Source organism: Rhinolophus hipposideros (assembly GCF_964194185.1).
Source record: "Rhinolophus hipposideros genome assembly, chromosome: 2".
NCBI classification, from domain to species: Eukaryota; Metazoa; Chordata; class Mammalia; order Chiroptera; family Rhinolophidae; genus Rhinolophus; species Rhinolophus hipposideros.
The window spans coordinates 101539380-101566377 of record NC_138048.1 but is presented as its reverse complement, the minus strand read 5'-3'; the positions used below and the strand labels follow the sequence as shown (position 1 = coordinate 101566377).

General features: G+C 38.7%; 2 protein-coding genes across 2 annotated transcripts in view; both read right to left on the bottom strand.

Moving 5' to 3' along the window:
- Nucleotides 1-26998, bottom strand: part of MRPS6 (mitochondrial ribosomal protein S6) — a 67847-nt gene that overhangs the window by 23850 nt on the left and 16999 nt on the right. The gene's annotated exons all lie outside the window — the stretch shown is intronic.
- Nucleotides 10002-26998, bottom strand: part of SLC5A3 (solute carrier family 5 member 3) — a 33976-nt gene continuing 16979 nt past the window's right edge. The window contains exon 2 of the mRNA XM_081074479.1: nucleotides 10002-21616. Within this exon, the coding sequence (XP_080930605.1) occupies nucleotides 19122-21278 (2157 nt within the window). The 5' untranslated portion in view covers nucleotides 21279-21616 and the 3' untranslated portion in view covers nucleotides 10002-19121. The remainder of the gene's footprint in view (nucleotides 21617-26998) is intronic.

Below are 26998 nucleotides of genomic sequence, written 5' to 3'. Positions count from 1 at the left end.
CTGCTTCAGAAAGTGGCAAGAACGATGGGATAAGTGTGTTCGAAACGAATGGGAGTATTTTGAGGAGGATTAATGGCAATGTGTCTTTTACTGTAATAAATTTTTTTAAGCATTCACCATATTTGTCGATCACACTGCATACACTGACAAGTGAAGTCTGGTGCTGTTGCCTACATTTATACTAAGACTCCAGCGTTTTACTCACTATCGCTTTTGTGATGATGTCCTGAGAGGGTCCCTGGGAAGCCCAGGCTCCTCAGACCGCATTTTGAAAACCACAGTTCTAGAGATTCTAACTGGCAAAGTTAATAAACATAAGAGCAAAGAGATGGGAAAAAAGAAAGAACGTCTCTACTTGTCCCAAAATAAAATCCCCATTCAGTAAGGTTATTTAAGCTACGGATTCATGCAAGTATCATAAACACCAGTGGTCAATGACCAATGTTTAAACTAATTAAACATATTTTCACCCCAGAAGATTAACTTGCCAACAAATTATCTTGTAAATAAGACTCTCTGGCAAAGAGTTTTGAACCAGTGGCTCTCGGTGCACCCAATTATCACTACAGCACCCTCACATTTCAGCAGGAAATAAAACTCACAGAGAATCCACACCAATTAATGGCATGCAGCATCTCTCTACACCCCAACTTTCTTACTTTATAAAGAGTTGTGCAACTCCCAGGAACAAGAAGGATTTAGGGAAAATGGAGCCAGGTCAGAAAACCATCAAGACCTATAAAAATGTAAATGTAAAACCTTTTCCGTTCTTTGCTAAATCTTAATTCCAAGATTTATCTCCTTAAAAACATTTCCTTGAAATATACATTTCCAAATAGACAAAGTCCCTGGAAATTCTTCCTTGGGATTCTCAAAACAACTTGAAAAAAGAAAATCTGTGAGTACCTTTCAATGGAACAGGCTTCAAGGGCAGCTGTCACTAGCAGACCTTGGAAAAATGGAATGAACATCTACCTCAAAACGTGCAAGTGCCAGCCCTGGCTAATGACATCTCAATGCCCAAATCTAAAAATGGTTCCACGGAAGTGTTTCACCAAATATTTTAATGATTCAAAAGAACCCCTTTTGCCCCCACAATTTGTTGAATGAAGAGATACAGTTCTCCAGGTAATTAAGGATTAAAAATTACTAAGCACAGAAGCTGTGTTAAAAATTGGAATAAAATTCAGTAAGGACACTACAAAAAGGTAATGATACATAAATACATGCTCAAACATGATTACTTCCCTATATGTACTATTATATACTGCATAATTTGTGGGTGACTAGGAAAGTTAACTTTTATAGGTTTTTTTTTTGAAGGTCAAAGACAGAAAACTCTTGAGAAATTAACCGCTCTATTACTTTGCCCACGAATCACATTTAATAAACCATTTATCAAAAATACGGAAGAACTATTGCACAAAGACTTAACAGGCTTAAAAAGTGTGGTAGAGGATGGGAGGAGACTGGCACCAACATACATGAAGTGTACTAGAAAAGTAATGAACATTGCAATGCAGTGGAAAACTGTTGTATACTCTGCAAAAACAAAAATACCTCAAATTTTAAAAATGTTATATATTAAGTGCAGTTCAGACATACCAAGTGGTTGTTTAACTGTCAAAGCTATAGAGCTTTAAGAGTTGCTAATGTTATGTATTAAGTGAAAAGTACTCATGAACACAACATTTAATTTACACAATAATCTTTATAAGAAAGTTAGGGAGGGACATATAGAAATCTTTATTAGGGAATGATTCTAAAATAATTTTAACAGCACAAATTGGTTGTAAACAAGGAGGTCTATGGAGTGAAAGTGACAATTAAATGATCGCTTAAGACCAAATTCTGTGGACGTCAAAAGTATAGGTTGAACCTTATGAAACTGACATTTGAGGGAATCAAGAAGTCATATATTAACCATTTCTTAAGGCTCAACCTAATATTTACCTGGAAACATTTCTCTCAAAGTGTCTTCCTCAAGACAAGTAATTCCAAGTTGCTCACTGCAAATCTACCTTCAAAAGGGTAGCTACAGGGATGTAAAACACAAAGCCTACTCTTTAAAGATTCGTGATATAGAATAGAAGACAGACACGTGCAAGTAACTAATAAAAAGCAAACTGAAACACAGGTAAGATTGAAACGAAAGGCAACGATGCTACAAGAACTTAGAAAGAGCAACTGCTTCTGACTAGTGGATTAGAGATGGCCGACGTCAGCCAGACCCTGCGCTGAACACCTCACCTCTTGGAGAGGTGGAGAGAGGGTCAGCGAGGCTGATCTCAGAGCGGGTCTGGACTAACACTATGACAGAAGGACAGGAAGATTTTGATGCAATTTATATTTGGGGCAAAATCAACGTGGACACTGTGTCTGGTATAGGTAGAAGCCAGTGCTTTTTTCCTTCCACTCAAGGCAACTTTTTGCCTAGAACATTAGGATTTCAGTTTCTTCACTCATCTACATTGATGATAAAAATGTCAGCTTTCTGGAGGGAAATATATAAATATATATTGATTTAAAATATGCACACCTTCAATCCCGTCACTTCTAGGAATTTACTCTAAGAAAACTGCCAAACCCTGGCACAGGGATTTAGCTATGAAAACACTGCAAAGTTATAAGGAAAGTGAACAAATGGAAATACAGTTAGTTGTTCATTAACAGAAGACTGGTTCAATAAATTACTTTCACTGATTGAACAAGTACTATGCAGCCATTAAAAACAGGATGTTGATCCTTATATACTGACATGGAAATATTTTAATAATAAAGAAAGAAATCAGCATGCAGGGTCAATCCACAGTTTTTTCCAAAAGAAAAAATGTTAATTCTGTACTCATACATGAAAAAAAGTATGGATGAACATACAGCAAAATGTTACTCAGTTTTCCCTAGGTAATAAGATGACAGGAGTAGTCCATTTTTCTTTTAATACTTTGTTGTTATCTGATTTACAATGAGCAATGAAAAGGTGTTTTAGAAATACTTCTTTTTGGGCAAATTCATTTTTGTTTTAAGAATTTCCTCCCCTTAGTTTATGCGAAATGCTATCTTATAATAGATGCCATAATTTGTGAATTCTGTATTACAGCCCTGAATCTATGCCTCAACATTTAGAACTCACTGACTCCACGTCCATGTAAATTTTTAATAATATAATGACCACAGCGGGGCAGATGGACGGTTGTCAGTGGTCACTGAAAGGGCCTTGCAAGCTGTACTTCCAGCACCATGAGCTATTACAACTGGCTGCCTGCCTCCTGGGAATCAGAGGGAAAACCGGAATCTAGGAGTCAGGAGCCCAGAAATCACTTGTCCTAGACGCAGGACAGACAAAAGAAATGTGACGGGTCAAGGCCAAATCTGGCCCTCAGAAAGCAGTGGCCAATGAAACAAGGGGATCATAAAAATAAGAGGAGCTTGCCCATTCTAAGGCCACGAGACCAAGGCAGAGATTGAGACCCGGAGAATCTTAACACGAAAACATATTCTTTGGGGTTAGTGATGAAAATAAAAAGAACCCAGCGAAGAATGAGAAAAAAGAATTCAGAGGAGCACGAGTACAATGACCGCTGAGTTCAGCAGACTAATGCCATGGCAATAATACAGTACAAACAATAAAATAGAGTCAAGTTCATAGCATGGCTGATTTTGCAAACGTAAAGGCGATGGATGACCAGTAAAGGAACTTGAGCTGCACAGAGTCAGAATGCCTTTAAGTCACAAGCTGGACTTGCCTTAAATGCGAGGGCATCCAAGGGACCCCTGCAGACAGTGTATGCTCAGAAATCAGTATCAGTATTGGTATCAAAAGGCCATAAGTAAATGCAAAGAACTAACCCACAGAGCAAGAAGGAAGTCTTGATTATATGAGATTCAACTTTATATGAGTTTACTAGTTGTCAGTTACTATGCGCCTCGGTTAACAGTCAATCTGTGTAGTTCAGCCATAATACAGTTTTGCTCCTTAATTAAACCACTTATTTCTGAGGTCTCAAGTCAAAGAATATCATTCAGATGTCATTTGAGGTCAAATATGGGGGCTCAGTTGCATGTAACCAACCATTCCATTCATGATTTGCGTAAGTCAAAGAAAAAAGGCAGAACCATTAAGGCATTCCTCGAGGGCACCCTGGAATCATCTGGAAGCTTTAAAAATGAGGTGACAAAAACGAAATGCCCATGTCTCACCCTCAGATATTCCTACTTGCTGGGCTTCTCCTCACTTCAGAGATAAATGATTCTGACTGAACTGTAGTTTATAAAGGATTTTCAGCAATGATCTCCTCCAACTCTAATTTAAGGATCAGAAAAGCTCCACTCTGCTCACAGAAATAATGGAACCCTCCCTGAATATGAAATGAAGAATCAACAATCACAATAGGTGACTACTTGTGGCTAATATCACTTCAAAAGCTGGAAACAATGCCAAAATTACGGTACCCATGCTTGCTATTCTTAGGACATTCCAAAATACACAATCCTTTTACTGGGAAATTTCCATTTCTGTCCTCCCTTCCCCCCTCCAGATGCACTTCCAGATGAATAAAAGAAGATGGGAAACAGAAAGATTGGCAGGAGTCCTGGTTACTATGGCAGCAAGTAAATGAAATGCCAAAGCTCCAGAAACTGATAGGGAGAGCAGGAATCAGGTAGACGTCATGGAGCTACCAGTCTTGTTGATTGCGCTCCTTCATGCACAATTCAGTTCCCTGCCTTCGCCTTGTATTTCAACCTCCTCAGAAAATGCAAGGGGGATAGCACTGGAACGGCAGGGAGGCCAGAGGAGGTAAGAATCAGCAAAGCATTTTGATAGTAGAGACAAAAGGGTTGTACGAAAATTCTATTGAGATCCAGTGAAATTTTCTAGACATCAAGTGTATAAGTTTAGCAAAAATATCACTTAGTTGACTGGATTGAGAAGTTTTTTAAATATGCACTGATAGAATCAGAAAATTGGGCTCTGGAGAGTCAGATTTGCATACCTTGCTGAACAACAGACCAAAAGTGGGTCCACCAACCAGGCCATAGCAGTGGTTCTTAATTCAAGTGGTGGAGGAAAGCACTTAAGGGACTGCACTAATCTGAAGTGCCCGGAGGAGAAAGATGCAGACAGAGGAATGAAAGGAAGCAAACCATCCCTTAAGATTCCGCTACGTCCTGGAAGTGTGCCTTTCCTCTGGAATCCCACGTGTATCTCTCCTCCTTCCACATACATCTTGCAAGTGTAATTATTTAGGAGTACACCTCTTTCCCTAACTAAGCCTCTCCAAGGTTGTATCTGACTCATCTTTACTAGATGCTGGAGATGCAAAGAACCTGGCATGCAGTGTGTTCAATAAATATTTGATGAACAAAGAATAAATGAAAAGACGAAAGCCTGCTAACTGTACTTAGCTAGTAAGGAACACAGGATTAAACCAAGGCATAAAATTCAAGGAGAAATAAGATCTTCATTGCAATGAGGAAAACAGCAACTTTTTTTTTTGAACAGGCAGAGATGCATAATAAAGCTAAAGCTTTAAAAACAGAGATATACAGTCAAGGAACCAGGAATAAACAGGTGAAAGATAGAAACAAAAACAAAGATACAGTGGGAGACTCATAAAGGTACCTCCAAACTTCTAAAGATCCTTGGGCTATAATCAAAAAAACAATGGACGTTCAACTCCTTGAGTGTACAGAGAATACTACAACAAAACCCAGACTCTGAAAAGCTACAAAAACTTCTGGAAACAAAGTCAGCAAGCCCCATGCAGAGACAATAGGACTTTACAGAGACTCTGCCATCGGCTACCGCAGTGAAACTTCAAATTAGAATGAGGCCAGTAAAACCCAAGGAAACGGCAGTCCTCATTCTCCCTCTCATTCCTACGGTCTAACATCCACAATGTCTACCCTGCAGTACGGGATTCAACTTGGAGGCCACAAATGAAAGGGGACACTGATTACCTCAAAGTTGTCCAGGAAAACTCAAAAGACCCAAATGGCAAAGGGTCTGAAACCCCAGAGAATGGAGAAGGTTAAGCCTAATTTTGAGACTTAATATATTTATCTTGAATAATTATCTTCAAATACTCAAAGGGAAGAAAAGATACTTGGGAGGCAGAACTTCGGACTGTCAAATGAAAGTCAGAGGCAGATTTGGGGTAAATAGAAGAAACCCCTTTAAAATCAGAACTTTCTTAAAGTGGAATGAACTTTCTGGGAGAGGGGGCTGATAAAAGTTCAATTTCTTGTGGATGGTGGTTGCACGAGTATTTGCTTCACAATTTCAGTGAATTCTCTTTACTTGTGGAATCCATAGGCCAAGTAGCCTACTAAAAGTTGTTTGTAAATCCAAAATCAATACTCCCACCACCTCTGCAGTCGTTTGCAAACATGCGCATGCAGAGTTGTAGAAAATTTCAGTCACCCAATACACAATTCCCAGCTGAGGTCCAAGAAAACGGTGTTCTGCCTTCTTATTTCGTGGTCTATTTAGTGGCACAGTTTTCGCATGTGAGTATTTTTATTGGTGACTTCGTTGTTTGAAATGGCCGCCGAGTGTAGTGCTGATGTGCCGGCGAATGTTCTGAGTGCGAGGAGCCTGTGATGCGCCTCGCGTTACACAAGCTTCACTCAGGCATGAGTGAGCGAGTTACGGGCCTTGAAGTCAATGTTTACCAATGAACAACATGTACGTCTACAAGAAAGAAACATCAAACAAGGTTCTGCACTCATCAATTGACAAAAATGTGGTGACCAGCCAGAGGCTTACAGGAACCAAATCACGTATTTCCCCAAGGGTCCAGGACTGGCTATTCACTAATTCAGTGTTCACGATGACGTTACAGAGTATGACTACCCCAAATAGCAATAATCAACCATATTCCCTGCACTGTACATGTGTTCATGTTTCATGGCTTGAGTATGTACGTTCAATTTCACAATGAAAGTGTCTGGATGGGCAGTATTCCTGCCCTGTACAGAAGAATCAAATATACACCCTCTGATGCCCATTCAAATGTGAACAACCATCAGTTCTGCACTTACAGAAATAAGCAGAATTGTAAAACTCCCACTGTGCTTCTGATGGTCACATGTTCTTTAGGGGAGGGCAGAAATGGGCAAGAGACCCTGCAATTTCAACCTTCAAACGTAAGTCAACAGTGAATACCAGGACTTCCCAGTAAGTTGGAGGATTCAACACATACATCTAATTATGCTCCCTCCTGAAAACTACTACAACTACTGTAAAGGTTTTTTGTTTGTTTTTTAAGGTACAAGCCTAAAGAATGAGGGAGAGAAAAGGGGACAACAGCAATAAAAATATGGAAGGAAGTAAATGGTGAAAAGCAGTAATGGGAAAAACCAAGAGTCAACCACAGTTATAGAATTCCTCAAAAGATCTGGGAATTGGTAATACTGGGTACCTCCGAAAGTGGGAGTGAAGTGGGAGACTAAAATTTAAAAGTTTAAATTTTAGTTGCAAGTTTAAGGAGTAATTCGATCCCTAGATGAATATTTGGAGGTTTATTCTCTAGACTGGAGGACAAAGCCAGCTGAGTTGGACTATCATACCAAAATGGGATTAAGACCAAAAAAATGCATACTGAATGCTGAGACCCCGGGGCTCTTTCCATGCTTAGCTCCCAGAATATTGGCCCGAGGACATTTATCCTTCAATCAAAAACTGGAAGAATCTTCTTTGGGTAATCTGACCTGTTCTAAAGACACTGCAGGGAATCATCCAAGCAACAGCCAGGTGGTTAATGGTCCAACAATGAAGCCAACAAGCTCCACCCACACATTCAGAACATTTTCAGTCCACCCTAATAAATATAAGCAGACAGAGATCCGGCAGCATTTGAGAAAAGGCTTTAACATGAGAGACCGACAGAAACAGAAAAAACTAGAGTAAACTAACAACAACACAGGAATAGAAAACCTCAGTATCTTCAGAGATGAGAAGATACAGCATCCATGAAACAACAAGAAGCTATAAAAGAAAAAGATTTGGGAAACAAAGACTCTTTAAAACTTAAAAATCTGATAGAAATTTAAAATAAATTCTTTTTTTAACAGAAGGGTTGGACGATAAAGTTTAGAAACATCCCTAGAAAGAGCAAAAAAATAGAGATGAAAATTAATATACAAACAACTATATGAAACTAACTGGACTAGTTCAGAGGTCCAAGAACTAAAAAAGAGTAAATAGGAGAAAAATTATCCCAGAACAAGAGGTCACTGGGTTGCCAAACTGAAAAAGCCCACTAAGAGACAGTACAAAGAAAGAAAAGCTTTCATCAAGGCCCATAATTGTGAAACTTGAGAACACACACACATACACACACACAATCTTATGCTTACAAATTTCTGAGGTAAAATACTTTCCAATCCAGAATTCTATATTCAGCCAAACTTTCAAACAAATGAGTAAAGACATCTTTAGACATGCAAAATTTTTAATTCTAAGGAATTGTAGGAAAGAAAAAAGTGAGTCAATGTGTCAATATTACTACATTCCTTGCTGTTGGGGAGGAAGCGAGCATAGATTGGCAGAAAGCTGAAGAGAAACCTGGCACTGACTTAGAACTGGGAGCATCAGTGGACGTAACAAGCATGCCCAGCCCTGTAAGAATGAGCACCCAGACCTCGGTTTCTAAACACCATTCCTCTGAATCAGGCCTGATTCCCACTGGGGCGGGGACAGTATCAGATGAACCTGGAACACCTTATTGTGCTGGAAAATAAACTATTTATTCAAGAAATGATGGAAATGTGTCACAAATGAGAGAAAGTAGCCTGAGAAGGTCCCACTAGCTAAACCTGGAAACATCTGAGCAAAATGACAGCTCACTAAATAAAATCCATGAGTTCATACTGATAAATGGGAGAGAGGAGGTTCTTGATTTCAGCACAGCACCCCCTGCCAAAACCTTAGAAAAATCAGTTTTGCACCATCACAGTAATAGCTTTCTCAAACAAGGATTATCTATGGATGCGAAAAGTAGGGGTTCAAGTTTAATGAGGGATGAGTTATTTCCACAGTCTCCAATGATCTCCCCACAAATGACTTACTATCAGAAGGAAAGAGTAACTTAACAGTGGAGAAACCTGGTAGATACCACCTAAAGCAAGTATCAAAGTTAATGTCAACAATAATGACAACACAACATCACATGCCTCCCAGCGGGAAGCTTTGAGCACATAGTGCTTGTGTTGTATTCCTGCCAAAAATGCATAGTGTGACTCTAATCATGAGGAAACAGATAAACCCAGATTGAGGAGGGGCACTCACAAAATGACTGATCCCTAAACTTCAAAAATGTCAATACCACAAAAGACAAAGAAAAGCTGAAGAACTGTTGTTCCAGATTAAAGGAGAAACATGTAAAAGCTAAAGGAACTAGACTGGCTTCTGAACTTAAAAAAAAAAAAAAAGTTGCTATAAAAGGGCATTAATGGAGAAGCAACATTTGAGTACTTTTAAAAAATGTATCACTGTCACTTTCCAGATTTTGATAATATTGTGATCAGACGACTGACTGTCCGTGTCTTAAGAAATATAGCCCCACGTACTTAGGAGTAGAGGGGAATGATGTCTGCAACTTATGCTCATACAGTTCAGAAAAGTATGTATGATCAGAGAGAATGACAAAGCTAATGTGGCAAGATGTTAACTAACTACTGATGAACCTGGATGAAGATGATTCTTAGGTCCTTCATACTATTCTTACAACTTTCCTATAATTTGAAATTATTTCAAAATTAGAAGTGTAAAAACAGAGTATTTTTACTCAATGAGTTACATGTTCAATTCTCAGTCAATACCTGTGAGTCCGTGTTTACAAAGGTAAACAGCAGCAGTAACTGGTGGGGGAAACCCACTGGAACCATTCATGAGCCAGAGAAAAGGAACTGAAGTACCACCTTTTCGATTCGGACACAGAACATTGAAAACTGACAGCAGATGTGTTCATACTGAAAATACTCAGCCACAGAAAATGTAAATTTTAAATTTTATTCAAAGTTGGTACATAAATGCTAACATTTCCATAAAATAATTACTATACTTCAGTTACAGGACAAAATACCACAGAAAGGAATATACTTTGCAAGAAATGTAGTTCATCTTAAGTTTCCAAATACTTCTGAAGGCTAATGCAGCAGCTGGCAAAATAACACACAGTACACAAAGAACAGTGTATTTTACAGAGTCAGTAATGAAAACTGACAGCTCTTTAGCAGATCTGCTTCATTTTTTTTCATTTTTTAAACAATAACACTTTTAAAACACATTAAACCAAGATCATACATGTCTACAATTTTAAAAATCAGATTGTATACAGTAGGTTAGAATAGTCAAGTTAGAACTGTCATGTATGGTTAACAATCCTAAATCTACAATTTCAATTGTATTCTTTTCAATATGGAAATAACCTGGTTTATATCGAATTCTACTTTCTGCTTGCAACTAAAACACTGCATGACATGGACCCAACTAGTCAAACCTTAAAAAAAAAAAAAAAAAAAAAGCTGTAGACAATGAAGGGTACACTGGAAATCAGTTTACAATTCAATTAAAAAAACTCACCAATAACTCAACAACTTCATTTATAATCACATTTGGTTTACAATGCATACTTGATGAAATGCTACATGTACACAATGCACACTACACACCCCCAGTGCACAGACTGGTCTCTTACAGGAAATGTGAACGAAGTATAACAGGCAGGACACTGAAAAACATTTTTCAATGGAGACATCTTTTAAAAATGCATTAATACTTACATATCAAAATTACTAGATAAAAGCAGCAATACTCTGCTGACATTTGGCTTAAAAATAAAGAAATGAATGAAGGGATTTCACAGGATATTAGAAAAGGAATTGGTTTTCTTCTTGAAGAAGACTACTAACTTTTGCACAGCAACTATTTTTGATATCCACCTTATCAAACAAACAAAAACAGCACTGAGAAGCGTAACACAGTTCATATGTGACTGCCAGCGTAGGTCTGGGCAACAGAAAAAGGAACGTCCAAGCGAAGCATGGGTAAGTCCCCGCTCTAGTCCTCAACTCTGCTGGCAATCTATAAACTGAAGCAATCGTGGTGGGGAGAGCAGGGGAACAGATTCCATACCATCATCTGACACTAATGTAATATGACCTTATTAAAAAAAATAAAGCTTTTGCATTTTAACAACCCCACAGAAAAATCCATGAGCAAAAGACTTATTGATCTGTTTGCCACTCAAAAGTTAGAGATCTCACAGTGAAATTAGAAAATTCTAATTATACATATTTACACTGCTAGGACTACTTTCACCTAACTAATTAAAGCAATTTTCCATGGAATTATAAACAAAAGATATTCTGACAAAGGACTCTTGAAAAGCATTAAGTTTTTACAAACTATTTTAAATTTTAAAAACAACATTTAAAGGTACAGAACACGTACGACATAGGACTAACAGGTTATAACCACTTTGCCTTCTCACATGTTGCTAAGCCAAAGATGTTCCTCAAACGTCTCCTTTCTCCTGCATTTCTGGGTCTCCTCTCCCCTCATCCCCCAAAGCCTGAAGTTTTACAGTCTAAAATAACGCTGTAGGTACACACCTGCCTACTTTTTGCTGCAGGGGAGAATCTTTCCCTCAAAGTGTTCAGATTAACTCTTCTAAAACATGTCACATTAGTGTACACCAGCTTTAATCTTAATTCCATATATTAGTTGACCAAGTCTTTCCCTAGAAGAGAAATATACAAAAGAGAGGAGAGTGGGAACAAAGGTAGTCAGTTCTCTCCCATTCTGAGTGTTATATTATTAGATATATGGTCAAAACGCAAAACATAGACATATTTATTCATTCTTGATCAAAAGGGTCAATTCAGTCGAAGACGGGTGAGATGGGGCAATGCCAAGTGGAGTCAAGACACATCCTTTTCTTTTGCACACACATTCACAGCTTTCATCTACTCTAGTCCTGAAACGGGTATTGGGACAGGCCAAAGAATCCTTTGGACTCTTACAAGCGCTGTGAAAAGCGCAAGGGTTCATTTGGCACATCTGTCTCACAATTAACTAGGTGCTCAGAACACCTGGATCAAATTCTGCTCTAATATGAAGTGCCAGTCAAGCATATGAAAAACTACAGGTAACTTCATCTTTTACATACAAACCTATACAAACATTAAAGACAAGTAGTGTTTGCCCTGTTAAAATGCGAACTTTCTCCATGTTTTTAGTGTACGATTGATTGATGGAAGGTTAAATTTCCTAAAGATTTAAGATAAAAAAAACTCCAGTGGTTCTACAGCTTAAAGTAGAATCTGTGTGTCAAACTGTCCCCCCCCCCCACCAAAAACCTACAAGTCTGTCCTGTTTCCTTACTTCCAAATTGTAGGAAAGAGCCCACCGACCCCATTTTAGCTAGTAACCCCCAAATATAACTGCAGCATTCTTGACATTTGGATTCTCTCCCTCCACCAATGAAACACAACTTACTCAAAATACTACATTGAATTACTTATCCTGTAGGACCCATAGCGCAGATACCTCAGTCCCGGGCTTTCAATACTGTGGTCTGCCATCCTAACAACTCCCCACACACACACACCTGGTGGGCTTTGCGACTGGCACTTGTGGGTACGAGAATACTGTTAGTCTTGTGCTTTCTACATGTGGAGATACACACACGTGTGAACATGATTTTGTGCTTTCTATGGACCTTTACTTGAAGCTTTTTCCCTATCACAGAATGTGAAACTGTGGTCACAAGTTCTCAGATACCTATCAAACCTACACTGGAAAACGATAAAGTTAAAATATATTCACAGAACTAATATAAGTAACCTTGTACTTTTTAATTAAGGAAATAAAAGAAACAAATACAGATAAATAAATAACATTTAAGCGGCAACATGAATTAGAGCTTCCTGGTTTCTTTGAACCTAAATACAGGCTGCATATAAAGTATGTAAATATATATATATTTTTTACTTCCTTCACTAATTATAACAAAATTTAAAAAGAGAAATTGTAACAAGAATTTTCAATCAAGAAAGGGAAAGGTATGAAATAGCAGAGTCAATACTGGCAACCAGAAGGCACTAACCAAAACACACAAATTTCAGAAGCTTATTATATATTATGGAATACCCTATATATTGGCCTTTGCCAATCTGGGATTTCAGTAACAGCGATGAGCTTAATTTCAGTTTCCAACTATTATAACAAAAAAAAGTGAAAAGTGAGTTATTAAGAACATTTCACTTGAAGTTTAAGTCTAGGTTACACTGGTATATTGGAAAATTATCCAGACTGGTTTAGTCCAGTGGCCATAACAAAGAATAAACACTCCCTTATCCAACAGCTCTAGGATGCAAGGTGAATTTACCAAGATATAAACGTAAGTCTCCAGTACGGCTCTGGTTATCTACTAGTTGTCAACTTGTGCTGTTGCCCAGAACAATGAAATCTATACTTCCCCTACTGATGGAGTTCTCTGCAAACTGTCTTCAACTGGCAGGGCTGGGGGTATTATCATCCTGGGCAACAACTACGATGGAGCTTCACTGAGGAGAGCAACGCCACTGCTCCCCCACTAAGAGGAGTCTGAGACCACTGTGCTGTGTCTTGACTTGCACTCAGGGGCTTTATTTATTCTAGCACCCCTCTCTTCAAACATGCTAGAAGCATCCAGGTAACCAAACCAAACTTAAAAAGTTGTTATACATAAAATAAGGTTAACAGTTTAAGTTAACAGCTTCAGATTATGTATAGTACTGCCCTAGAAAGAAAGTTCATGAGATGAGTAATGATACAGATACATCAAATGTTTTTTATTTCTGAGTAACAGACTGTATGCCAATGGTTAAGGTGGTTAGTTATCAGATAAATGGGGTGCTTACAACCCAAAACAAAAACCTAAATCCTATCTTATAAAGGATTTGAGATGGAAACAGAAATATAAATTCCATTAATTCTCACAACATTCCTTTAAAGGTGAATCAGTAGTTTAAAGCCTTATTCCCAGCACTGGAAAGGGAAGTTGAAACAAAAACACTTCTGTGACTAAGTGAATAATGGTGTGGGATTCAGCACTGGCAAAGCCTATTAACTATTTCGAGCCTTAGCTAAATTCTGTTCTAGGAAATCAAAGTAGCTGAACACCTCGTCTTCCAACAGAGGGGCGAGTTTGACAAAAAGCACACCAACTTAGGAGAAATGACCTTACTGCAAGAGAAGGAGTTTGCAGCCCTGAGTTAAGTCATCCAAGCCTAAGTGAGTAAGTGGATGGAGTAATCAAAAGATTACTTCTCATAGAATCCATCTTCATACCTAACTAGTACAAAGGGGGTTCTATATATGCCAACTGACTAGTTCCAACTTTTTACCTTTAATTACAGCAACAACAAAGCTTTTTGGCATCAAAACAAACTCTGTTCCTCTCAGCACTGTGATACCATCATTTCAAAGGGACTCATGAATTTTAACTATTGCTGCCTCCCTAATTTTCGAAAAAGGAGTTTTGAGAATAAAATACTGATGAATTCATAGGGCTTTTACTAGTAATAAACATAAAACTGAGAAAATCATTTCTTGAGAATTAACAGTTTAAGCTAATAGAAATTTGGTATTATTTAAACACAACTATATTTAATGAATCATTATTTGGATCGAGTTTTCAAAACTGGGGCAAAGCAGCACTTTTGCAAACCATGGCAATAAGCCTGCAAGTGCATTAAACTGACAAAAGATCAAAACGAGAATTTGTTAAGTGTTGAAAAGGAAGAATAGGTGAAGAATTAAAGTGAAAATGAGAAAAAAGGGGAAAGACCAGTCTCTCTGAATGGTAGGTGGGTATACACAAAAATAGAAATATACCCCATTTGGGTATATATATGGGTATATATATGTCAACATTGAAATGACTTAAGCAATTTAACACCTGGCTAATGAGAAATCTTACAAATACTGAAGCCTAAAAGCATTTTTTTTCTAAAGTATCACCTCAAATATCAGTCATTTTAACCTCAAATATGTTAATAAACTCATACTTTACAATGTTTAACATCAAACCAGGGTTTAATAGGCTGGCTGTTACTCACTGGTACCCTAATCTATATGGGGAGGGGTTTAAACTAGCTGATAGCCAAGATGCTTCAAGTTCTAGAATTCAATGAATATAAGTCTATGTCTGCACACTTTTAAGCTAATGCTTATCGTTTAACGAACTTGTTCAGTCTGTATCACCCAGGTGCTTCTCAGCATCTCACTCACTAGTTGTATTTCTTAGGCAAATTTTGTCCTGGCAAGTCTCTGTAGTCACATAATTTAACAGGAATGGTCTTTATACATCTCTCAACCCACACCTGGGGAATGGTGACGTCTCACTACTAGATACCCAAGTGGTCCTTTCCAGCCACCATACCTCAGATGAAAATGACAGTGATGACAGGTGAAAGTGAAGTATAAGGAAAGCAAGTAAGCCGAATACTGCCAAGTGGGATCACTGGAAGGTCTAACCTTTTAATAGCTAATAATATAGCCAGTCTTCAGGGTAATAAGGAATGAGAATAAGAACCCATAGGCCATATTAAATGATAATCAGAGAGAGGGGAAAATCCATGCACCCAGTATAGGGAAGAAAGCGATGGACTGAGAAATATAGAAACTTAAAGGCGAACAGCCCTGGACGAGATTTTTCAGCTTCCCTCACCCCCACTTAGACTCAGGTTAGAGAACTGAGTTAACAACCTTTCCACTCAATTCTTAAAATGTGAAGTTTCACAAAGTGATGAGTCCCTGCTAATTACTTGAGGTGCCATCCCTAAGAGCTATGGCTACGTGACCCAAAAAGACACTGGCTCCTTTGAGCCAAGAGAAAAGGAAGCTTTGGGAGAGCGATCAGAACTGCTGAATTTAGGCTTAAATTCAGCACCACTGCTATTGCTTGATGCTTCTCTAACCTAGTGCTAACCTCACCAGGAAAAAAACAGCCAGGGAAAATGACTGGCTCAGCGATTTCAAAAGCTACTTACTATCTTGGGGTTGCAGGACAAAAAATTCTTAGATGAACAGAGAAATTAGAGGTCCCATGAAGGAATCAATATAATCATTCTGCATACCAGAGTAATAAGCTCTTCTCATTAGATCTTGAGACTAAGATTGCTTGAGAGGACAAAAATCTAAGAACTGGGGATACCATTAACAGCAGATAAGACATTATTTTTCTCCACCTTTTAAGACCAAAAGGTCTTCATTTTTGACTCTTAGCTAACTATTTTAGTCACTACCACTTAGTCAATTCTGAACCTTAGCTTAAGCCAATATAAAAATATATACATGTTAATGTCTAGAGATCCATGACATCATTTAGGACCCATTTAGTTAAAATATGAACATTTTGCTAGCTTAAGATAGACCATGTATCATTCCATGAACAGTCATTCTAATGAAATATAGACTGAAGAATGGTCCCCTGAAATGAAGTTGCAATCAGAATTCACATACTTTCAAGCACATTATCTATTACTGGGAAGCAGTAAGGACAAGTTTGAGGGACTTCAGTCTAAATAAAGTGATGTTTATACTGGCAAGAATAAACAATCCTAATGGATATGCTAATAGTCATTCCTTATTTACAGGCATTAGTACTCTAAACTTGACTTACTTCTATATACACACAAAGAGACACACGATGATGTATTTTATGGATCATATTAAGACAACAGCAGAGAGAAGGTAAGGGGACCCTAACAATCCAAAGTAGTAGGAATCAACATTAAATAAGGGGGGGAAATCTACATAAACACCACCTATTATGCTGTAAATAAAAAGAGTAAGAAGGCTTCCCAGCCAATATGTAAATCCTCACTACTGAGTTACACAGCAATGTTCACAGTCAAAGAAAATATTAATTCCAATTTGAATGCCAATTTGAAAATCTAAGATCCTATTATTTTCCCAAATACTGAAATGTTGTCACAAAGGAAGAACAGTTCTTTGAGAAAAGAAAAGGACAATCCATAGACACACCACGAATCCAGATTGGACGCCTGGCTGTCTGCTCTGTTCCCAGTGGACTCGGTAACCTCGGAATGTCACAGCCTCAGCCTCCATACAAGAAAAGAATGGTCCCTATTTATTTGGCCCCCAACTTATAAACTTTAAGAATGAAATTGAGAAAAAAATTCTACAAGGCACTCTAAACTCTCAGAAATCATGCTATTCATACATTAATTGTTTTTTCATCTACAGACTCAGTCCATCAGAAAGCCTCCTGGAGATGGGAAGACATTATGCTACCTGATAATTTCTAAAATCAACTTTGGACTCATCATATCCATCACAATGAAATTTGTTCATAGAATACAAAAAATTTAAAGTCATTGGGACTGAGTTTTGATTCAAAATCTACAAAAGTACCTAAAAAAGTAGTAATTTCCCTAAATGTAAGCTTAATAAAATCATGCAATTTAAAAAGTATCAGATTACAGAAAAGTCAAAGAAAGTAGATACACAATTAGTTTCCTTCATCTGTCATGGTGTTTTGAAAAAGGACAGTGTTGTGTACACACAGACACAGAACTACATCATCTGGAGCACTGCGCTCTAACAGCTTTTGTACCCTGTCCTCTGAAGGGGAATTAGCCTGTGAAAAAGAGATTCCCATCTACGAAGGTTGCAACTGTGTACAAAGCCATGTCAAGATAAAGGGTCCTATAATTACACAAGTCCTGTAATATCCTCCACAAGACACCCCACTAAACCCAGAAGTTCTTATTTGTGGCACCTCTTGAACATGCTACCCATTCTATAGAAAGACTATACTGACAATCTACCCATGGCAAAGCATGCACTCTGAGTCTTCAGTTACTGATGACTAGTTTGCACTGAAACATCCTCATGCTCGAAGTCACTGGAACTTTTTAAGCGAAAATATAGAGGCCGGGTACAGATGGCAAGTCTGCTGAAAAAAAACAAAAAAGGGATAGCAAGAAAAAGAACTTATCAAGAATACAATATGATCTCAGAATTAAATTTTCCATCTAAAAACTCAACCTCAATATATCGTGATCTACCCAGGAAGGGCAACCCCACGCAAAGGCAGTGTCAATTTTTCTTCAAATTTCTGGATACATCTTCCAACTGGATCTACTTGGGAAGACATCTGGCTAATAAAAAATGTTACCAAATGATAAGAACATATCTAGAGAGTCAGTGGAGTATGAGTAATCAACCACCTGTTTAGAGTAAATTGATCAAACACTGCTTACGGGCTGCTGATTCCCAAACTCTATAAACAACCTTGATTTGGTCAATAAAAGGGGATCATCAGCAATGTTTACTTCATCTTCTCCCCCACAGTCATTTGACAATACAATCACGACATCTAACTTTATAAAGACAGACTTGGTAGTCATTTGAGTATGATTCACTAAATGTCAGTTAAAATAGGGGGAAAAAAGGAACTGGAACAAACTTGTTTCCAACATTCCATATACTGGTGGTACAAGAACAGCTCCAGGAAGACATTCTTCTTCCTTTCTTTTGGCAGTCGGAATCCATAGGCCCATGCTAACAACATGAACCTGGCAAGTAACTAACGTCTCCTGAAACAAGTACCCCACTAGCACATTTACATTTTCAGTACATAATTGATTACACAATGTCTACAAATTCAGTTTGTTTGGTTTTTTAAATGGTAGTAGAGATTACAGAGACAAAAAAATTTGGAAATGAGCAAGTCTTCTACTTCAGGTTAAGGTCTACCAAGATTTGGCAGCGCAGACAGTTTACCTTATTCATGATATCCTAGCATATATTCTGCTCTAAGTGCTCTATGAGAATAATTGGTCTCTCCTGACTTTGGTATGAAAAATTTTAAACCACATTTGCACAATTCAGTCTGTTAAACAAGTTTTGCTTCATTTAGGCTGAAATTTTACTTTCATCCATCTCTGGGAAAATAAAGTCTTGCAAACAGATGATTTTCTGCTAAGTAAAATTTGGCTAAAACCTACAGCGTAAACAATGCCTGAGAGATGCAACAGTTAAGTGTTTTTTCAAAGACCAGTATTTTCTTAAGTTAGTGTCTCATCACATCCTTAAAAGTTCATAAGGAGAAATAAACAAACATGAAAATTCCAAGAGAACACACAGCAACAAGTCCAATGTTCAGTACGAGTTTGACCTGCGGAGGCTCCTCCAACATTTGTAAGCAGACAGCCTCCTCTTCCATCAGGTCTCTCAGGCTCCTCTTACTGAGGCTCTTACTCTTAAAGCCACAGAACCAATCTATGAACTTCCAATACCGGCTTCCATCCTCTGTTTCTTTCTTCCTCTCTTTCTCGCCCATGAGCGCTGCTTGCCCATTGGAATACGCATCTACTGGTGTTTCTGCCTCTGAATGACCTAAGGAAGCCACTGGGTTGCCCTCTTCTCTGCAGGTCACCAAGAGATTAATATCCTCGGGCTGAAGGCCCTTAATGCTATCCTCAGATTTCCCGTTGGGAATGATGTGGTTGATGGCCTCACTGTTCTCACTGCATCTCAGGATGCTCTTCTCTTGCATTTTGTACGGTTCGTCTTTCGGGGAGCAGCTTTCCTTCACCACCAGGCTCTTCTTCGACCAAAAAGTGGTGGTACGAATCTGTTCCTTCGTGGGAGGTGATGTGAGAAGGCTAACAATTACAGTAATGAATCCTGTGACCCAAAACAAGGCTGTGGCCACATACATATAATGAATGTCTTTGATGAATTCTGGCCTGTTATCAGGTTGGTCACATTCTGGGGCACGGTAGGCAAAGGCCAGTGTCAAACGAACTGCTCCAAGAACAAAGCCAGCCATTCCACCATAGAAAGCCCCTTGTTCGTTGCAGCGCTTCCAGAAAATGGCCAGAAGGAACAGGGCCGCAACTGGAGGCGTCAGGTAGTCTGCTACCTCCTGAATGTAAAGGTACATCTGGCCTCCTTGCATCTCTACGATGATTGGCACCCAGGCAATGCTGATCACCACCATGAAAGCCACGAAAATCCTCCCCACGATCATCAGCTCCCGGGAGCTTGCACTCTTGCGGATGAGTTTGTACACATCGAGGGTGAATATGGTACTGGCACTGTTAAAGATCGAGTCCAAGTCACTCATCAGAGCTGCAATCATCACGGCCATCATCAGGCCCCGGAGGCCCACGGGCACCAGCTTCATCACCAGGCGCGGGTAAGCAATGTTCGAGCAGCCAGCTCTGCTGCCACACACTTGCATGCAGTGCTCCGGGTTGATGCAAGCTATGTCATCAGCAAACAGTATCCTAGAAATCATTCCTGGGACAACTATGATAAACATTGGCAGAAGCTTCAAGAAGCCAGCCATTAGAGTAGAGCCTTTGGCATGTGCAATGTTTTTAGCTGCTAGGACCCTCTGCACGATGACTTGGTCAGCACACCAGTACCACACTGAAGCTGGGGTCTGCCCAAGAATGAATCCAGGCCAAGGAACATCTTCATCTGTTGGATTCCGCAACATTTTCAGGGCATCTTTCTTAGGGTCGACATTACAAGAATTCGTGTTGGAAAGGTTGTATGTCAACAAGATGGAAGTGACATTGGGTGAGGCCAGCATGTACCTTCTCTTAACTTCCTCAAACCCGCCAACCTCCATCATGCTAATGACCATAAGCGTGAGGGCCCCAATGATCATGAGCAGAGCCTGCAGAGTGTCTGTGTAGATCACCGCCACGAGGCCTCCGGTGACGGTCAGCAAAGCAGTCATGCTAATGAGCAGGATGACAGACACATAGAGATTCCAACCCAAAGACTCCTGGATAAAAAGGGCGCCCGAATACAGGTCCACTGAGAGCTTGGTGAATATATAGAGAATTAGAGACAAGGCTGCAAAATAGACCTGAATCCTATGGCCACCAAACCGCTTGGACAAGTATTCAGGCATGGTGTATACCCCTGACCGGATGTAAATCGGGATGAAAACCCATCCCAGAAGTTGCAAAAGCAGTAAGGCATTGAATTCCCATGCGCCTACTGCAAATCCACTTGCAGCTCCAGATCCTGCCAGCCCAATGAAGTGCTCACTCCCAATATTGCTCACAAACAGAGAGGCACCAATCGCTACCCAGGTCATAGAGCGCCCGGCCAGGAAGTATCCACTCACGGTGCTTCTATTAGATTTCCACATGGCAAAAAAACCAATGCACAGGACCAGGACAAAATACAGGGCCACTATGGCAATGTCTGCTGTCTCCAGTACAGCCCTCATTTTGGAAACTTTGTGAATAAAAGTGTCCAATGACAGGAGTGTCCGACTTTTTATTTACTCATTAGTACCCCAGCCAAGTCTGTAAACCATACGTGAACCGGACTACACAGAGCAACAGAGCAGGTCAAAGTCTTTGTCCTTTGGTTTGCTGTCTTGATGGTGGTGGTTGTGATAAACTTTGAAGGAGACAGTTTAAATTTTCCTCCGCTTCTTAATTGGGATTGAGAACTTAGCTCGTACTCTTAATCCACTCTCCACAAGACCATCAGCATTTACTCAGGTGCTGGAGGAGAAATTCTGAGTTGCAGCTAAGTCTAGTGAAGCCTACTGAACCAACCCTGCAAGGCAGCAAAGACAAAAGACAAAGATTGAATTAGAGGAGTGTCTCACCAAGTGATGAGGAAACTTTTCAGTCTAGCAAAACGGCGCAACAAGACATTATTTATAAAAAGAAAAAAAACTTTCAAAATATACTTCAGTTCCACAGAAAAGACAAATCTATACTATCACAAGTCAGTGAGAATATTTATCATTTTGAACTAAGAACAAAAATTCATCGACCCCATAACTAAGTGGCCTAACTTCTCTAGCAACTAAACTGCCTACCCTGACATTGCCCTTTCTTGCCCTAACGTGGTAGTCTCAGATTAGAAGCACCTTAAACGGGGAGGAAAAACACTAATTATTCACAAGAGCACCAAAATGAATCTTCAAATATTATGAATCTAAAGAGTAACATACTTTATAGCCAGTTAGGTTCCTGGATGGAAATGGCAGGTGCTGTTTACTATGTGTTACCATTAACCCCCAAACAGAAAACCAAGTATTGCTTAGTCTGTGCAAATCTGTTATAAAATTTTCTAGATTCCTACTAAAAATGTACATCTGTACTAGTTATCATACAGGAACCTAGAAATTGTGCGATGACTCCTGCCCTAAAGGAAAAAAAAAGACATTCCACACACAAAAACCTAGGAACATGAAATTTATAAAACAACCCTGAAGTTTTATTCTTTCTGCTACTTATAAGACATTGGATGATTTAAAAAAAAAAAAAAAAGTTCAAAAAGGTAATTTCCTTCCCTTCCTTTTTCATCAGGCAACTAGTTCCAAGAGAATCTGTGAGAGGACAAAAGCACTGACTCAATGTTTGATTTTGTTGAATATTTTTTCCTTTTAATGCTTTCTTATTGAAGGGTATAGGAAGCAAAGAGAGGAGGGAGAAGGAAAAAGTTTCCTGGAAGACTGAAAAGTAATTTGATTTTTATTGTATCTTCCACACCTCAACGAAACAGACATCTGTCAACCATTAGATAATAAATCATCTTCAAGAAGTCAATCAGGTATTTTTCAGTCCAGGGTTAAGAAAATCACTCTGAAAAACACATTTAAACTTATCCAAAATTGAGTTTATGAATTTGATGGTTTTTCTCCCGGGAAAGAGACAAATTCTGAATCTTCAAAGTTAATTATAGTTGTAACTGACAGGTCAATATGAAAAACATTTTGCTATTGAACCTAATGCCTTCCACACATTGACTTCTACAGTGATTTCTACTTTTGTAATAAGGCAACCTTACAGTGAAATGTTTTTCTATGCTTGACAAAGCAGATGCTTTTGATGAATCTAGGCATTTTCTTTAAACATCAGTAGCAAACTTAAGTTCTATAAATAACAGTAAAGCCACTCTTTTCAAAACTATTCATAGACCATAGTATTAAAAACTAAAAAACACACCTTTTAGTGGCTAAGAAAAGAGTCGGAAATACTGCCTAAAGTTAAATGCCCTGCCAAATTAGGTTATTAGGTCTAATTCATAAAGCTTCCTAGATAGAAACATCTTAATCCCATCTCTATGCCTTTTTTAAGCATAAAGTACTACAATTAATTATAATAAGAAAACTGACCAACATCCTTCTTCCTAAAAGCCGGTGTCAATAATGACTGACATAAGTAAAACTGCCAGACAAAAGCCTAAAATACACCAAAAGTTGAGATTTGTATCACTTCGTATTTGCCAAATCCTAAAAGTGGTCAGTGTTCTATGACCACTTTTCCCACCCTAAAAGCTTTCTAGTTTAAAAAAAACACAAAACGTGGACATTATTTAGGAAGAATCACCCACATTTTTAACAAAATCTAATCAGATGTCTAATAAACATTAATTATTTAACAGGGTACCTTTAGTGTTTCAGTGTAAGGGTCAGGTCCTTAATTACACTGAAAACAACTGCTGGCAGTTACGAAGCCCTGCCTTCAGCAAAGCTCCCTGCTATCCAACATCCAAGCCATACCCTCGCCACTTGTTTCCACTTCACAGAGGAGCCTAGCTCCACTGGTCAGAGGACCCTTTCAGGTGTCGCTCTTCTCAATGGCAGTAGTGGACCATGTGTTTCCCCAAGAAGGGACAAACACCCCGAGTTGGGTTTTTTTTGGAGGCGAGGTGGAGTGAGGTGTGTGTTGTAGCAGCCACTGCAGCAGCTTATCTGTTCAGAGAACAAAATGCTTAGAAACAAAACAAGCACTTCCTTTTTCCATCACTATGAAGCACTGCTCGTATCAAGAATAGTTTTTCACTGTCAACATCCCGCTCTCCTATGAATGCTCAGACTAACTGAAATTCCCATGCTAGGTCTAACCTCTAACTTCTCTAGAAAGCAGGTGAGCTAGAGAGAAAAGATGTTCTACCCACAGAGAGCAGCAGGAGTGAGTGGCCACACACTAGCTAAAGACGGAGGTAAGTCCTCCTGCCTACGCCTCCTCAGACTCCTCAAAAGCCACTGCCGGCAGTCCCATCTCACTGGATACCATACCAGTCTGTGGGCAGGTTTAAGATTTTTCCAGTTTAAACAAAAAAACATCCAGAGACCAGCACCTAGTATACACTGAAAAAAGAAAAACAAAATAAAACCAAAAAGAGGTCAATTTAATTTGTAAAAAAATATAAAATACTATAATACAATGTGGCTACATTACACATTCTAATCAAGAACAGATTGTCACAGCCTTGAACTTCATTCAGTCTTTTAGGAGATGAACTGTGCATTCCTTAAAGATGATCCCAAGTAAGATATGCAACGTTTAAGTTTTACATATTTTTCTCTTTCTTTTAAAGCAGCAAACATTTCTGCAACAAAAATAGTCGTCCCTCTGTGCCCCCAGGGGAAATGGTTCCAGGACCCCCCAGATACCAAAATCCCTCGACGCTCAAGTGTCTTACATACAATGACATAGAAGCTGCATAGGACCTGTATCGGCACCCAGGCTATATCAGGGCACGCCTACGTACACATCACTTCATTTGTGTGGATTCAGCGTACTACTCAGCATGTGGCAAATTCAAGTTTTGCTTTATGGAACTTTCCGGGATTCTTTTTCCCCAAAATAATTTCGATCCATGTTGAATCAGCACATGAGAAACCTGTGGAAGAAGGGCTGACTACGCTATGAATATTACCCAAATTTCCTTTATTTTTATGAAGAATATACATGGAAAATGTTTTTCTTCAGTTATAATGAATCTTTTTTATGTTTTTCTATTTCTAGGACTAAGCTGGTTCACAGTTCCGGTAAATCTCTTTAAGTGAGAAATGTGGGAAAAGTAATAAAATCGATACAGTAATGTTAAGTGTGTGGGTTGGTACATTTTTAAGAAAACAGTTGTTTCTATAATGAGAGTAATATTTGTAGAATGTACAAAGAAATGGTCCCCTAGTGGCAATGAGTAGAATAGATTTAGACAAATCTCAAACACAAGAATGTTTTGAAACAAAACAGACTCCCCTTTCCCCCCAAAACGGGCTTCAATTCTCAGAAAGTAATGTTTTATTGATAGTGTTCCACAAAATTAGAATACAATTTTGATACTGTTTCAGGTACTTGGATGAATTAAATTACAACTGAAGAATTAATCCAAACAGAAGTATACATGAGTTATTTGCTGTGTTTGAACTAGAAATAGGAAAATAAGACCAAATTTAAATCTGCAGTGAAACTCCTTCAGGTAATATAATCAAAATGCAATTAGTTATAATGACCAAATCCAATGCTTTTCTTCTAATATCTAGGGCAACCATATAATTTCTCTTCCAAACTAAGACATTATTCTGGGACAATCTGTAAAATCCAGGACATATGGCCACTCTATCCACAAAGAAAGTCACTTGTCATAGAAACGAGAGAACAAGAAAAACAATCCCCATCAGGGCTCCAAGTCATCATAAATGCATTGAGGCACAGGGCTTAAGAAGGGTAAAACACAGTGACCCTAAAAGTGCCCAAACAGCATTTTTGGCTTTGGAGTTGATTTATGCGCCACACTCTCAAATATGAACAGGCCCCGTCCAGCACTATCAATAATAGGCTTGCCCAGTCTTGGTCCTATTCTGATCCAATGAAAAATATTAACTAGCTGGTAAAAGCTCGTTAACTTAAGGTGTACAGAACACAGAGATACTTCGGAAAAGTTACATGAGCAGGTGGCATGGTCAAGAAAGCAGACAAGCTCTGAAGAGCTGGGTTCCAAGCTCTGTCATTTCCTAAATGCAGGATTTTAGACAAAGAATCTCTGAGCCTCAACTCTATCACTTGTAAAAATGAAACTACCACCTAGCTCCTAATGCTTTAATAAGGAGTAACTAACATATAGAAAGCATGTAACATTGCCCAGTGCAAGACGCAGGTGCTCAATAAATGTCACTTTACCTTTCATAACTTGTAGAGACTGGAAGTGATATCAGCTTCTAATTAAACTGTCAACTACATGCCAAGCATATTAGAATCCTCATTGTTGAAAAAAGAACTAGATAAAATGTATTAAATATACAGTTCTCTCACAAATATTTCAAAGAGGTTCTCAACCACTTCATAAACTATTAGTGCCTATTTACATCACTTAATTCAAGTAAAATACAAAAAAATTAAACTGATATAAAATTCTACTTACATACGTTTCATATACGTTTTCACTTTTGTCATCTTGAGTGAAGGTCCAGTGAAGCAAAGCCCACTAGTGGAACACGTTAATGGCACCCGGTACAGAGTATGTATTTGCTCATACAGGACCCTCCTCAGCCTTTGCTTACTTTAAAAACTAGAGCACGGACATGGTAGTGGTTTACCACTGACGTTTTCAAGCGAAACAAGTGTTCCTAATACAACTGTATGAATTCCAGCCAACTTTAAATACAAGTGGAACTGAAGACAATACTATTTGTAATCGTATGATGTAACTGTCTCTCAAACATTTAAAGCGTTTGCCCTTAAATCTCTTTGACAAAACATTTCTATTATACCTACAACCTTGGTCATTCAAGTTTTCAAGAGTACCTAAGAAATGCATGAAGGCCTGCTTGAACTCAAGACGGTCCGACCATATTCTGAGGATTTCTAGTCCCCGTGTACCACCACCAGGGTGGGAGGTAAGGCAGACTGAGCAGGAATGAGGTCCCCGTCCAGCAACCCTCTACCAAACAGAAGAGTCTTTTCAGAAGCCTCACATATGAGGGGAGGGCTAGGAGGGATGGTCTCCCATACAAGTAAACCTTTTCTTCAAATAAAATTTACCTAGAAAAGTTCGTAAGCCACCAGATTTATCATCTCATACAAATTCCCCAAGATATACTCAGTTTAACTTGCTTCCATCAATTAGAAGTCTGGCTTACAGTGTTTGCTTTTTAAAAAAAAAAAAGTCTCAGAGAATGAAGATCTTTTTGGGATG